At 44.9% G+C, this 15285-nt stretch overlaps 1 protein-coding gene across 2 annotated transcripts in view; it reads right to left on the bottom strand.

Moving 5' to 3' along the window:
* Window positions 1–14518: 14518 nt before the first annotated feature.
* The window catches only part of Acbd6 (acyl-CoA binding domain containing 6), a 136717-nt gene continuing 135950 nt past the window's right edge, over window positions 14519–15285 (bottom strand). The window contains exon 8 of one of the 2 annotated variants that reach the window (XM_021161212.1): window positions 14519–14812. In XM_021161212.1, coding sequence (XP_021016871.1) covers window positions 14658–14812 — 155 coding nt within the window. In that variant the 3' untranslated portion in view covers window positions 14519–14657. The remainder of the gene's footprint in view (window positions 14813–15285) is intronic. The other variant, XR_003837170.1, reaches the window with a different exon arrangement.

The following is a 15285-nucleotide window of genomic DNA, read 5'->3' as shown; positions in this document are numbered from 1 at the left end:
ACAATCAGTGAAGATGTTTGTAGCTACATTCAGATTCCCAATGCTTGGTCTGTTTAGCCACACTAGTGGATGTTAGTCTTCCCCGACCTCTTGGTATTGTGACAGGGCGGAAAGAAGCCAGGAGCCTCCATGGTACTCAGAGAGTTGACTTTAATGAGTTTGCAAGGCTATTTTCCCTTAAAACAGTAGCTTCCTCTGCTGTATTAGTGGATTCTGTTTTTGTTGCTTCCAGGGACCAGCTTTTTTTTTTTTTTTTTTTTTTTGGCTTACCTTGGTTTGGTTTGGAAGAATAACTGAGCTCTCTGGTTGGACTCCTGCCACGCTGCAGGCTCTGGCCCTGCACTTAGAAAGCCCTGGCTCTCTGGCTAGCCCCAGTGCAGGGACCCTCTGCCTGCAAGGTTGGCAATTATTTTAACCTGCAGTAGAGAGGCCAGCCTGGCTCTCAGTCTGTCACCAAGGCTTGTCCCTCTGGTGACACAGATGCAAGTAGTGGCAACTGTCACTGGTGTGGCCCACTTCTGGCCATCAGGAAGTGCTCCAGTTTTAAAATGGGATTTCAGCCAGCTGGAATTCCTTCCCATCCCCTCAGGAAACTGGTTGATTTCTTCTGGCCACACATTCTTTTAAACAAGACTTGAGAGGAAGGAAAAGGCGAGTGGGCATTGCCTTTCTTTTACATGAAGTGACCAAAGGCCCAAGGATCCCCGCCCCCCAACCCCCTTTTGTTTTCTGTCAGCCAGTCAGCCATATTTTGAGGATTCAGGTATGTGGTAGGGGATGAAGGGAAGTAGCCCATTTCTTCGTTGGCTGCTGTCTTTTTTATAAGCCTCTTTCAAAGATCAGTTCACTTAAACTTATTCTTTGGAGAAAGAGTTTTCTGCTCAGTTCTGTAGTAGTTTTGGTGGGCTCTAGCCGGTCTTGCTTTTTTTTGGAGAGTGCACACCCAGACTTCTTTCTTGAGATCTCATGTCTGTGAGTGATGACATTCACAAGTCAATGGAATCCCCTAAAAATGTGAATGCTGGGCGTCTGGGGACGGGACACAATGGAGAGACAGATGCAAGAATAACATGCCATTCAGAGAAAATGGCAGCCATCAATGTGACGGTCCCCTTTTTAAAATACCCGATTCTCAGCAGCCTGCTGATAACACACAGGAGCAGAGCCAGGCTGGGCAAGTGAGGCGAAAGGCTGCCTGAGCTAGGCCCCTGCCTCAGCTCCACCGTTGGTTAGTGTCTCGTGGGGTTGTCTTTGGACATGGTGTGCAGCACCTCTGGAGACTGAGTGCAGCTGGTTGGGTTTTGGTTTTGTAAATGAGCTAATCCTACTCTCAACTCAGTAATGGGAGAGTGGGAGGCTGTTCTAAGCTAACGTGAGTGTCTTGAGGAAGTTGGTGGGCATCGCTGTGATGTTGGTGGAAGCTTCTTGGGGTTCTTTTGGGGCCACTGAGCTGGAAGGGCTCTTAGGACAGCACTGGGTAGGAGGCTCTGAGGGCTTTCTTTAAGTTTCTTTAAGTTCTGTTCAGAGCCAGCTCTCCAGAGGGCAGCACACTCTGGTACCCACTTACAAGCACAGCCACATCAGGGCTCAGATTTTAAGTGGATCTCCCTGCAAGTTCTGTTCAAATTACGGCTGGGCTGGTGTCCCAGCGGGTACTGCACGCCAAGACTGTTCTTTGGCTTGTGTGTGGGTCAAGATGGAGAGTGGGACGCTACCTTATGACGCTCTACACTAGGATACCAGGTACCCTCTGGTAGCCTTTCCCTCCTGGTCTTGGAGCAAAGATGATTTCAAAACATGAAGTGTGACCTTACAGAGTCATTTATAGCATTGGGCCCAGTTTTGGCTCTAAGACTTAATTGACACCTATGTTAGGGTATGTCCAGCAGACTTCTGAATCCTGGAACAAATTTTAAAATTAGTTTTTTTAAAAAAATCCATTTCCAGAGGCAAATTGGCATAAGCAAGAATGGAAGCAGATTGAGTCTGGAGAAATCTTTATCTATGGAAAGTGGGCAAAGTGGGCCAGCTGGGTCCTGCTCTTGGTGACGTCTGCGGGATGCAGACCCATTTCTCTCAGGCCCCTCCTGCTAGTTACAGTGTGAGGTGAACACCAAGGACCGTATTGAGAAATTTGTGCCCGCTAATTAATACAGTCAAGCCACAGGGAAAGAACAAAATTAAGAGCCAGAAAAAGCGCAGGGCAGTAGCCTGAAAGTTATCTTCTGCCCTTATAAAACATAAAACCTAGTAAGATAACCAAGGGCTGTTAGCTCATCCTTATTAAGCCCAACTTGCAAGAACGAGTGTAAAAAAAAAAAAAACCCGTAGTACAAAACAGCCAGTCCCACGTGATGCTCCCAGACTGAGATGAGGGGCCTGCTGGCAGGAAGGGTTCAAGGCTTCTGAGCTGCGTGTTGACCACAGTCCACCATCCCTACACAGCCCCTCCCACGCCCTAGTACTGACACCTAACTCCAACCACCGCAGAGATGACCATACACACCTCCTCAGCCGGCGGGGTCTGGAGGCTTATTTTTAAACGGTGCACTTTAAAAATTGGAAACGGTGAGATGAGATGAAGAGAAATTCAATTAAGCGGAAATGAGTTTTGTTTTATAGCCTGCTGCTGAAGGGCTCTGGGCATGCTGAAAGCTAAATAAAAGCACACCACTGGCTCTCTCTTTCTTGGATTGGTCAAGTGCCCCTCCCCTCCTTTTTTTTTTTTTTTTTTTTTTGCAGTCGTTGCTCCAACTGCTCTACCAGTGACTGGAGCCAAAAAGAGAGAGCCCAGCAAAGCCATCCCATCCCCACTCTGCTTGTTAGGACCACACTAAAAGCACAGATTCATGCTGCTAGCTCTGGTGAGGAGACAGCTGCAGGTTTGGGAGGGGTGCCAAGCCTTCCTTCGTTCCTTTGCATAGTGAGGCTGAACACAGGTGGACAGAGCCAGGCCACCTCCACTCCCGCCTGACGTCCGTCGCCTACAGGCAGGGATCACCTGGGGCTTGACTGTGTGAGGACCTTGTTCGCCCGAGGAGCAGGTTCAGGGCTGCAGGACCCCAGATGCTGCTCTGAGCTCACACTTAGACCTCAAAGTCCCAGATCTCCTAGGCATTGGATTGTCACCCCATCCTTCATGGTGTAAATTTTGTACAGTTAAAAAGAAATGAAGTTGCGTTTCCTGGGAAAAAGAGAAGAAAAGGAAACAAACAAACAAACAAAAAAAACAAAAAAAAAAAAGCACCCACCCCTCCTTATTTATTGCCATGTGACTTTGGAGAGCCGAACTGGTGCGTTTGTTTGTATATGCCTCCTGTGTGCTGGCATGAGATGTGTATGGTAAAACTGTAAAATAAAGATGGAAATTCTTTAGAAGCTGATGTGTCCTGCTTTTTATTTGGTCTGCTGGAGAGCTTCTCTCTTGACCTAGGCAGCTTAACAAATGGAGCTGACATAGGAGCGTGCCACAGTCACCACAAGGAAACCAAAAACGTAATTCTGAGTTAAAAAATCACTCACAGCTTTGAAACATCATGAAGTCCTGGGCTGGCCGGTCACCAAGCCCCAGTGATCCTGGTGTCTCCATACCCGCCCCAGCCTGGGGCCAGCTTAGCCTGCAGTGGATGCTGGGAACCCAGACTCAGGCCCTCATGCTTTCTTGCACAGCGGGTGCTCAGAGTCACTGAGCCATAACCACTGCTCCCTTTGGGTTTTCAAATATCAATTTCCTGCCTCAATCCTCTGCCCTTTGTTTTGGAAGCCGGACGAAAACAAACAAAACCATCTATTGACTACGTAATTCGTAATGACTGACTGTCCTATATTTTTTATAGTCTTTCACATTTATGATTTCTTCTTTCTAAAATATCTATAGATGTCTATATTTGGGTGAGAGAAGACAGGAGAGTAGAAACCCTCATCGGAGTGATCAGGGCTCTTAGACAAGTGTTTTCTAGGGAAATTTCCATATAGTTTTTTTTTTTTTCTGCAAGGGACATATTAGTGTGAAGTTTAGTCAAAATGAAGAGAGCAACGGACCTTCTCATTAAATAAAACATCATCATCATCCATCAACAACAACAACAACAACAACAACAACAGAAACCCAAGGGGTTGGGGAGATGACTCAGCAGTTAAGAGTGCTTGCTGTTCTTACAGAACTTGGTTCCTGGCACCCATGCTGGGGAGCTCACAACCAGCTATAACTCCAGCTTTTGGGGGTCCCATACCCTCTTCTGAACTCTGTAGGTACCAGCACTTATGTGCACATATCCACACAAAGACATGTGTCTATACAGTAATACAACGATCTTTCAAAACAAAACCAAAATCCCCCCATGCCCTCACACACTTAAGTCATGGTGCTTCTTTCGAGTTGGGATCTTGTCAATAACTAGAGCCCTGCCTTTTCCCGGGTGATTAGTGCGGCTGGTTGAAGAGGTGATCCTGACATCTGTACTGCTCTAGCAGCTACAAGGCGCACTTGGCTACTTAAATGTTAAGTGATTAATATGACGTAAAACCGGAAGTTCTCACTCTTGCTGCGTTTCAAACGCCCAATAGCTGCGGGCTACTGCGTGAGGGTGATGCAGATATAAAAACTTCTCCCACTGTAGAAATGGTCCATTGGCCAGCGATAGTTAAGTCTGGCTAGGAAGAGTGGCCAGGTGATGTCATATCACATGTTTAGCTGCTAGCTCACCTGGACTAGCATCCTTTGTGTTCCCTTGCTCCTCTCCTCCTCCACGGATACACACCTTGTTTTTAAAGCACTGCATTGAATTGACTTGCTTTAGGTCCAGATTAGGAGGCTTGACTCTGGGCTGAGGTCTCTATTGCTGCCACTGGGATGCTGTGACTGGATCAAAGACACACCTTGCGTCCCAGTGTCTGCTATTGAGGTGATTTAAGTCCTTTGCCAAACTCATCACCATTGGTATTTTTTTAAGCCAAGGGTGGCTAAAGGTCTTGTTGGCTTATTTACCAAAGAAAGGTAGAAAAGATGAACGCATCAACTGGAAATATATGTTTTTTTTTTCTTTTCTCTTAGCTAGCCCAGTTCCTTGCACAGCTTTTTGGGAAAATCACAGTGTTCTATGAAAAGTTCTGGGGCATCCCAGCTGGTGTCTTACCTGTGTATTAATGAAACACTAACATTGGGACATGGTGCCAACCCACCTTGGATAGTCTCTTTGGCTTCCATTCTCAGCCCCTGCATAGAAAGCTACATAGAAAGCTCTAGGACAGTCAAGACTACAGAGATACCCTATCTCAGAAAACTAATTTAAAAAATAAAGCAAGCAAACAAACAAGGACACAGACAAGAAACCCCAGGCCAGAAAACATTAAATAAGACCCACTGGGCTGAAGGGACAGCTCAGTTGGTAAACAGTTGGCCTTGCTCCCAGAATTCAAGTGGAGAGCATACAAAGTGAAGTGTGGTGGTGGATGCTGACAATCCCAGCCCCAGGCAGATGGATCCCCGGGGCTCCCGGTTCAGCCAGCCCAGCCTTATCTGCAAGCCCCAGGTTCTTCTGAAACAGAAACATAGTGGGTGGCTCATGTGGCATGCGTGAACACAAGCACACACATACACACACACACACACACACGCACACACACACACACGCCTCTTTGGAAACAAGTAGAGCCTTAACCATCAACATCCCTGTTGCTTTCTTAGCTCCCCATCTTTCTTCTTGGGCCTGTGATTCTATTAAGCTAAAATTACAACAGGATAGAGATACTAGGCCATGCAGTGACCAACTGTTAAGCTATAAGACAAACCAAAAGGGAGATGTTCCTCAGTATCTGAGTGTATTCCCTCCTGATACCTGAGATGCAGCATGTACATGCCTGTGATCCTAGAACTTGGGAAGTAGAGATGAAGTCAAGGGCATTCTTAGCTAATTAATGAGTGAGTTCAAGGTCAACCTGGGCTACAAGAAATCCTGTCTCAAACAAACAACCCCTCCAGATCCCACACATATACAAAATGTCCTTCACACATCAAAGGGAAAACTGCTCAATCCCTTTCCCCGTACTTCCTTAGGATACATCATTCAGAGTTCTCAGTTCCTGTATTCGCAGGGCGGCTCTGCCGGCCACTCTGCTGCTGCCCAGTGAGTGCTCTGCTAGGATTGATTCTTTGGATCATGGCTGCTGTAGGGTGGAAACCACGTGGTCAGTGCTACTGGAGAAACTCTAGGAGTCAAGGGCAGGGAAAACCGCTTGTACATGGGCCAATCATTAGGAAAGAAAGTTTGTCTAAAAGGAGTCATGGGAACAAGTTGTCCAAATTTAAATGTCTTTGAAGCCATCAGCATCTGCCCTGCCCAGCATCCTTTCAGAGAGAGCAGGGCTGGGCTCCCAAAGAAGCGCTTGTCTCTATCACCTCTTCATTCTGTTCCTTTATCATTTTTTGTGCCTTTAAGGTCTCCTGTCCTGAGAATGATTTTTCTCCTTCGCTCATCTCAAACACAAGGTTGAATTCAGATACACACACACTGGCATATTTTTTTGTGATTAAATTTAACAAGCCATAGGCTGAACCTCCCAGACAGGAGCCCATTCTCAAAACAATATGGTCAAGAACAGCACCATAGGTGGGGCTCCTAGGACATAAATAGCTTCCAAGTGGTGACTGACGCAGACGAGGTGGCCAGAGCTCACAGGCCAGGACACGGATTTTATGTATTCATTATTTATTATTTTTTTTAAAGATTTATTTATTTATTATATGTAAGTACACTGTAGCTGACTTCAGAAACTCCAGAAGAGGGCGCCAGATCTCGTTGCGGATGGTTGTGAGCCACCATGTGGTTGCTAGGATTTGAACTCCAGACCTTCGGAAGAGCAGTCGGGTGCTCTTATCCACTGAGCCATCTCACCAGCCCCTGTATTTATTATTAGTATTGGATTTTAAGATTTATTTTATTTATATGAGTATACAGTAGCTGTCTTCAGACACACCAGAAAAAGGGCACCAGATCCCATTACAGATGGTTGTGGGCCACCATGTGGTTGCTGGGAATTGAACTGGGGACCTCTGGAAGAGCAGTCAGGGCTCTTAACAGCTAAGATTCTCTCCAGCCCTAACATTGGCTTTTAAAGACAGGGTTTCTCTGTGTAGCCCTGGCTGTCCTGGAACTCGGTCCATAGATCAGGCTGGCCTCGAACTCACAGAGATCCACCTGCCTCTGCTTCCTGAGTGCTGGGATTAAAGGCGTGCACCACTGCCCAGCTTACTTTTTTACTTTTTTAAGTTTTAAACGTTATTTATTTATCGTGTACGTGTGCTTGCACACATGCTGCAGTGCATGTGTAGGGGCAGAGGCTGGAGGGCAACTTGCACAAGTTGGTTCTCTCCTTTCACTCTATGGGGCCCAAGCATTAAACTCAGGTTGGCAGCCTTGGTCAAAGGCATCAGTTAATTGGCTGAGCTATCTTGCTGTCATCATCATTACTATTATTATTATTAATGCTATCATCATTACTATTGTTGTTATAACCACTGCTGCTGCTGCTACTATTATAATGCTTTATCTTCTAGCTAGTCAAATCTGGACCAGTATCTCTTGTGGGTGGGAGGGGCTTGGGGATCTGTGAAAGGGGGTGGGGAGACTGCTCTAGTGGTCTCAGCATATCCTTCCAGTTGGAAATAGGCAGGGTTTTTTTTTTTTTTTCTTTTCCTTTTTCTTTTTTGGAGCCATTAAAATGGTAAATAGGTTTTTAACAGATGGCCCTTCCACAGCGACGAAAAGCACAGGCGAGGACTCTTGGGGTTAAATCTCATATTTTAGTCACCTGGGACTAGTTTATTATTGCAGAAAAACAAACACCCGTAGACTTGACAGCTCCCTCTTCTCTCAAGTGGAGCCCTTGAAGCTCGCCGCTCTCTGGCCAGCTGAGGGGTGGCTGCCTGCAGATGGGGACCTAGGGAATTAAGGTTCCATTTTCGACACCTGTCAACTGCAAGGCTTAAAGCTCACCCAGGCTGGTGGTGTCTGATAACCAAGAAACTCTATTACTGGTAGGCTGGGACTTTTATACTCAATATGTGTGCTGGCTTTTTCCTTTTTTTTTTAAAAAAAATCATTTTAACATTTAATGCTCCTCAATTAAAGTGATTTCCTGGAGTGGATGCCAAGCTTCGTTTAGAATGCGCATTAACCACTTTCTGGATCGGTAGTTAAAGGCACCGAGGGATTTAAACAGCAATCCACAAGTCTGTTCAGTCAAGGTTTGGCGGAATAAAGCAGATTATAAACAATAATATATGTCTTTCTCTTCTTTTTCTGGAAGGGTTCCAAACTCACAAACAGGGCTAAAGTGCTATAAACATAGCCAGGACTAAGCTTTGGGCTCCACAAATGTACTCTGTGAACGCACGGCACTGGAGTGCCACTTTTATCCCGTGTGCGTCTGTGTGCGTGTACTTTGAAAGAGCTTTTTATTACACAAAGTGTCCATCAACCGAACTTACCTTCTAAATATTAAAATAGAAACCAGGATTGCCACACAAGTGAGAGAGAGAGAAAAAATCCTGGTTGCAGAGGAGACAACTGCTGCTGCTGTCCGGGTAAGGGGTGGGGGTGCGTAGGGGGTGTGGGTGGGAGGGTATTTGTGGGGGACACAGCCTACTGAAAGTGGCTGCCTTCATGGTCCCACTGTAGGGCAGCTTCTCCTGGTTTCATGTTTTTGTTGCTCGGTTGGTTGGTTTAGTGGAGACAGGATCTTGGTCTGTTGCTCAGGCTGGCCTTGAACATCTTGTGTCTGTATCCCAGGTGCAGAAACTGCAGGCGCACACCCCCAGACAGTCCCTAGCTGCTTTTTACCTTTGATTGCTAACTCAGCCATTCCCTGTAAGTCAAGACAAGAAAACCAGCCATCGGAAGCATACAGAGCAGTGGGCAGCCCGAGACCGTCCTGCTCTGGCTTTTAGGGTGGTGGAGGTAGGAATGCGGCCCTCACGTGACTCGGCAGCACATGCACCCAAAACCTCAATACCCCGACTCTGCGACTGTGTGAGGAGAATGACACCCCGACTCTGCGACTGTGTGAGGAGAATGATGTAACACAGCAGAGAACAGCTTGGAGACTCACGCCATGCCAATCTGCATCCTGCATGGGAGGAGGCGCATACCAAGGGCATCTCAGGGTGCTGATTACACACTGCGCTACACAGCTCTTACTGTTCTACCCTTCAGTGGGATGCCATCAATGTGTATGGGAGAACTGACCATACTTGGGGTAGGACACGTACTCACTGATAAAAGTAGGAGAGCACGTGGCGATTCCCTTGAGTCTGGGGTAGGACACGTACTCACTGATAAAAGTATGAGAACACGTGGCCATTCCCTTGAGTCTGACACTCTAAGCTTTGCACCAAAAACTCTGAAGAACTGTGAATGGCTGCAGGGTAGATGCTTGCTCAATAGTTACACCATACTCTTAAAGTTACAGTAAAGAGAGAGCCTGTTGGATGGACACTGAATCCACTAAGATGCCCAATAACGCAAGTTTTGAAGGTGGCTGTTTTGCTTATCCTGAAAATGTGACTCAGGTAAATCTTTTGGATTTGGTATCAAAGGGTTTGGAAAATTCCTAGATTTCGAAGAAATAAGATTCATGTAAAACACACACACACACACTAACTACATCATGTTAAATTTAGTATTTCACAGTTTCAAGTTTCTGACCTTGGACAATTTCTCAGTTCTGAGTCTCAATTTCCTTACTTTGTAGACTAGAGAAAATGGCAATTATTTTTATCTTTACAATTATTCTTAGGTTAAATTAAGCTCCCAAGAATAAGCATTGCATAGAAAGATATCAGTGTCCAGCACAATGCAGTTGACATCCCTGATGGAGGACATGTTGGTGAACACATTACTTAAGTAGACAGCGGATTTTGTTGTTGTTGCTTTGTTGCTGTGGAGAATTCGGTCAGTGTTGGGGCACGTCCACGCCTACCCCATGCCCACCAAGGCAGGAAGCAGTGCAGGAGTATGGGATGGGACTCTGCAGCTCAAAGGTAGGGGAAGCACAGACCTTGGGCGGGCTATGTGCCCCCAGGCTGTTCCTACTGTTCTGTGTCTGCCAGGGAATGTTCCACAGACCTCCAGCGCAGCAGCACTGTCGGCTGGGACCAGGTATTAAACACACGAGAGCCACGCCCACCACTGCCCGTAAGGCATCCGACTCTAGAGATCCTAATGTGAAGAATCTGCTTCTTAGACTATCTACTATTTTAATTACGTTGAAAACATTTGGCCAAAGTCACCCTAGGAACTGGGATTTGAGATTTATTGATAAATATTTAAGCTTAATATTTTTTCATTATGAAATGGAAACTGGTAGGTTCACATTTAGTGTTAAGAAGCATTTATAACATGATTTTTTTTAGAGGCTCAAAGTTTGATAATAACCTTTGCATTTCAACTTAAAATAGTAAACAGCTAAAAGTCTTCATGTTAAATTGATGACTATATATTTTCTTAGACATGAAACCCTTCTACAACAGCTAGCTCTGCCACAGTCACATATATTGTTCATTAATCTCAGAGATGATGTACTGTACACAGAATAATAACCTATAGCCAAGTAGTTAAACCTGGCAGGAAGCTATGAAATACTTATTTAATAGGAGGGGTCACTGGATTATAGGAACCTTTTAACTGGAAACTGCTGAAACATTTAAAACCAGACAGAGCAGGCAGAATTCCGAGGATGATGCTTCGGCTGCTCTCCTTCTACCTGACAAGCAGAGGAGACAGCAGCGTTGGTCAGCTGGCTGACTCCTTGCTCCTCAATATTAGAGAGGTTATTAACGATTTAGTCCGTGTCTGATGGTAATTCATGATTTTAGACTTGTCTGGATAGGCAGAACATGGATTCTTAACATCTGTGTGGAAGGAAAGCATGAGTGAACTGGGCTAGACTGTCGGTAGGTTTGAGAAATAGCTATGGGTTGAATGAAAAGCTGGAAAACTTCACGCTGCTTTGGGGTTAAACAAGAGCAGCTAGGATTCAGTAGACTTGTTCTTAACTGTGGCTCCATCAGCAACTCTGGAATTATGGGTGAACTGACCTGCCTGTGTCTGTTCCTTGTCCTGGCATTGGCACATGAACACTAACTCTACAAGACTATTGTGCAATGACTACAGGTTAAAGAAACCCATGAAATCATCCTGGAAAGGCAAGAAGAAGTTAAGCAGACATGCTAAACTCTCAGTAGACACACAATTCAGTCTGTGAGCTCATTTCTGTTCTCTAACAGATCGAAGCCAAAGACTTCAGAGACCAACTTCTTAGCCAGTGTCCCTCCAAAGACGCCCAGTGTGGTAGTCAGTGTGGATGTGGATATTGGTATGTACTATGCCTCTATTCTTGGCCAATGATTTAAAAACAAAACAAAACAAAATAAAGTCAATCAAGCAAACAAAATCACCACTGACTTGGGATTGGACATTTAGCTTAGCATCAAGCATTAGCAAATGCAAGGTCCTGGCTTTCCATCACCATTACCACGAACCCACCCCCTACCCAGTTCTTTTAAAGAGACACAGCCACAGCACACATATCATCTGGTAGAGGCACTTAAAATTATGAAAACTGGGCAGCTGACCAAAGGTTTTCCTCCTGTGATAGGAACCAGAAACTAATGGTGTCCATGGATGGGCTTTCGGAAAGCATAAAGCCCTCAGAAGTCCATTGCAACTATAACACTGTCCCAAGGCAGCTTTTCAAACCACAAACCAGAAGCCAGGCTCAGGCAAGGCCTTGAGTGTAGGTTAGGTGCAGAGTGCTTGCCTAGCTTGCGCAAGGCTCCGCCTTCAGTCTCTAGTGTTATTCACACACACACACACACACACACACACACACACACACACTCAGCCTGGGTTCTGAAGCTAAGGTGAGTCAGACACTATGCCTTCTCTGTGATATGTGCTGACACGATTTTCTTTTTATTTCTCATTTTTCATCTGTGTGCACTGAAACTATTGTGACTGCATGGAGACTAATGTAGAGGCAATCAGGGCCTCTTAGATCAGTCAGCAGGGGACAAAGTAAATGACAACCGTGAATAAATACTAAATACAGAAAGTGGCAGCATAGTTCTGATCTCAGCATATTCAGTAAAGAAAAAAAGGCAACTTGGGGAGTGAGGCTAAGCAAGCTCACACACAGGCACAGGTCTGTGAAGGCGGCATTCAGGCCAACAGAAGAAATAGAGACTTGAGAACGCAGTCAGAATAGGAAGGGAGTGTATGCAGTCTAGAAACCGAGGTCCCCAGTGACTAGCAGGTGTGTCTAGTCACAACCACTTTACGAGTCCTCCTGCCAGTGTCTAGTATCAATTTTTAAAATACTCATATACATTAGAAATATCAGCAAGCTGAAAGCAAGAATGAGAGAAAATGAATTCTTAACTAGTAAGCAAAATCAGGGGCTGGTGAGATGGCTCAGTAGGTAAGAGCACCCGACTGCTCTTCTGAAGGTCCGAAGTTCAAATCCCAGCAACCACATGGTGGCTCACAACCATCCGTAATGAGATCTGACTCCCTCTTCTGGAGTGTCTGAAGACAGCTACAGTGTACTTACATATAATAAAAATAAATAAATCTTAAAAAAAACCAAAAAACAACAAAATCAAAAAAAGCTAGACATCTTCAAGTGTTTGTTGAGGTATACACAGAAATGAGTCTCCTGGGAGAAGGCTTTCTATGGTATTTCCTAATAATCAGTTGCCTTACACAGGACTAACATGATGAAGCTAAGGTATCTACTGGTCTTTACATAGCTCGCTGCACTGTAGGGGAAACACAGTCACCATGTATCAGGAAAGATGACAGGCTGCCTGCTTCTTTGTTGATGAACTGCAGCCTTTAGTAATGAACTCAGGATCCGTGGTATGTGACGTGCTGGCATAGTAATTCAATAATTTAAAGGGAATGAAATTAACCACGACTCAGTGTTCTCTGACATTTATGGATGAAGTCTTCATAGAAGACCCAGGAAAATGATCTACAGATTACTATGTGATAGTACGGTTTTTGGAAATTCAGATATTGGGAACAAAAGAATAGGGGTTTAAAGTCTATCTAGTTTTAAATGCGGCAGAACAAGCAATAAAGATGTGTCTAAGAAACGCTGATCTTAGTCTGCAAAAGGAAGAAATATAGAAAAAGAAGTTCCTGGATGGTTTTTTGCTCAGACAAATAGTCTAACATGTTTAAATGAACGAGTAACTTGATTTGCTAATGCTCAAAGATGAACGAGGTAATGCCAGTTAAAACCCGCAGAGTTTGGGTGACGTTTACTGTACCCAATGTATAGTATTTTAAAAATACATTGATAAATGTGGACCATAAAAGGCTTAGGTTAGAGGTAGCCTCAACGCAGAGAGGACTGTGGTAAAGGAACAAAGAACAGAGAATTACACCCACATTTCAGTAGGCACCAATGTGTGTATTTCCACAGGTAGGTCCTTAAGCAATGATTTAAAAATGATTAGTCTTGGTGAATGCTTTGTTTTTGCATCTCAGGTTGAACGAAGGTAGGCTACAAAAAAAAAAAATCACAAAACAAGCAGTATTCATATGCCTTATGCTGTGGAGGGGTTTGCTCAGGGTAGGCTAGCACAAGCTAACAAAAACTGTAAGCAGTGGGCTGCACTATGTAAGGTACTTCCCAGTTTAACAGTCACTCCTGTTAGGGAACTAGCTCTTAATGGCTATGTTTGCACTGCGACTAATTTCTTCTTTCATTTTTCTTTCCTTTTCTTTTCTTCTTTTTTAGTTTTTTGAGACAGGGTTTCTCTGTGTAGCCCTGGCTGGCCTTGAACTCAGAAATCCACCTGCTTCTGCCTCCCAAGTGCTGGGATTAAAGGCATGCACCACCACTGCCCATTATTTTCTTTATTTACATTTCAAATGTTATCACCTTTTCTAGTTCCCCCTCCGAAAATCCCCTATCCTCTTCTCCCTCCCCCTGCTCCCCAACCTACCCACTTCCATTCCTGGTCCTGGCATTTTCCTATACTGGGGCATAGAACCTTCACAGGACCAAGGGCCTCTCCTCCCATTGATGACCTACTAGGCCATGCTGCTACTTGCTTTAACACCCTCTTTCTCCTTACATTTTCAAGCATGTCTTTAGGGAACAGCCATCTTACCTACCTATACAGATTAGCTGTGAAATGCTACGGGGTCATTTGCTTTCTACTATGCTGGGATTTCACAGAACTTTCCTAATTGTCACTGTAGTGCTGATGGGCACACTTTGCTTCTGTATTTTGAGAGAGAGAGAGAGAGAGAGAGATGCACAGAGGAGAGGGGAGCCATGTTTAATATTGTGAAATATGATCTGTCTGCTCCTCTCCCCACCTTCCATAGCAGTGATAAATTTCAAAGCATGCTAGGCAGAATTGGATTATATTATGCACAGTACACATGTTCATCACCAACCCCAGACTCCCCCACAATGTATGCATGGAGAATGAGTTGCTGAGACGTCGAAATCCCAGTTCCTCGAACTGATTTTATTAGCCAATGCATACCAAAGATGGGCGGTAAAAGAAGTATTATTTTTGCAGTTTCTTTTATCCCGGAAGTCCTAGTCTGCCAAACTGTGCTTCTTCAGGCTTTGGATCAAGCCTTGCTAGCTCTGTGCCGCTGCAGCAGCAGAGAGACCGCTTTGCAGCCCGTCACCTCTTCTGGCAAGCAGCCGTCTTGGTCTCGGAGTGTGGGGTCAGCGCCAGACTGGAGCAGCAGTTCCACGATGTCCAAAAACTCGCAGGCAGCGGCTGCAAGAGAATTGACACACACAAACGGGTTTACCGTAGGTCAGGGGAGCCGCTCCGTGCAGCAGGAATGGCAAAGGTGGGTAGCAAGGAGGCCTACACATTGCCCACCCTGATGGTAGCTGCAGGATGCTTGGGCCTTGCTGCTAGAACAAGTCTTAAGAAACTACATCTTTTCATCACACAGAAACACACAGTTCTTTTGTAAAACTGTGAGACTTTTGACCCTATCTGCAAGGAGAGAATAATAGCAAAGAGTAAAAAAATGCAATGGCTTTATGTTGATCTATATTTTCAAATAATAATAGTTGGGTAACCAATGTCAAAAGGCTAAATGTATTGCATCAAATAAACCTATTTGTTTTGTTTTTGAACACACACACACACACACACACACACACACTTGAATTTAGGTAGGAAAAAAGCTGATCTAGTAATTAGACCATCACTATGTTCAATCTTTTTTTTTTTTTTTT

The sequence above is a fragment of the Mus caroli genome, chromosome 1 (assembly GCF_900094665.2).
Source record: "Mus caroli chromosome 1, CAROLI_EIJ_v1.1, whole genome shotgun sequence".
In the NCBI taxonomy this organism is placed as follows: Eukaryota; Metazoa; Chordata; class Mammalia; order Rodentia; family Muridae; genus Mus; species Mus caroli.
This window is presented reverse-complemented; position numbering and strand designations above follow the sequence as displayed.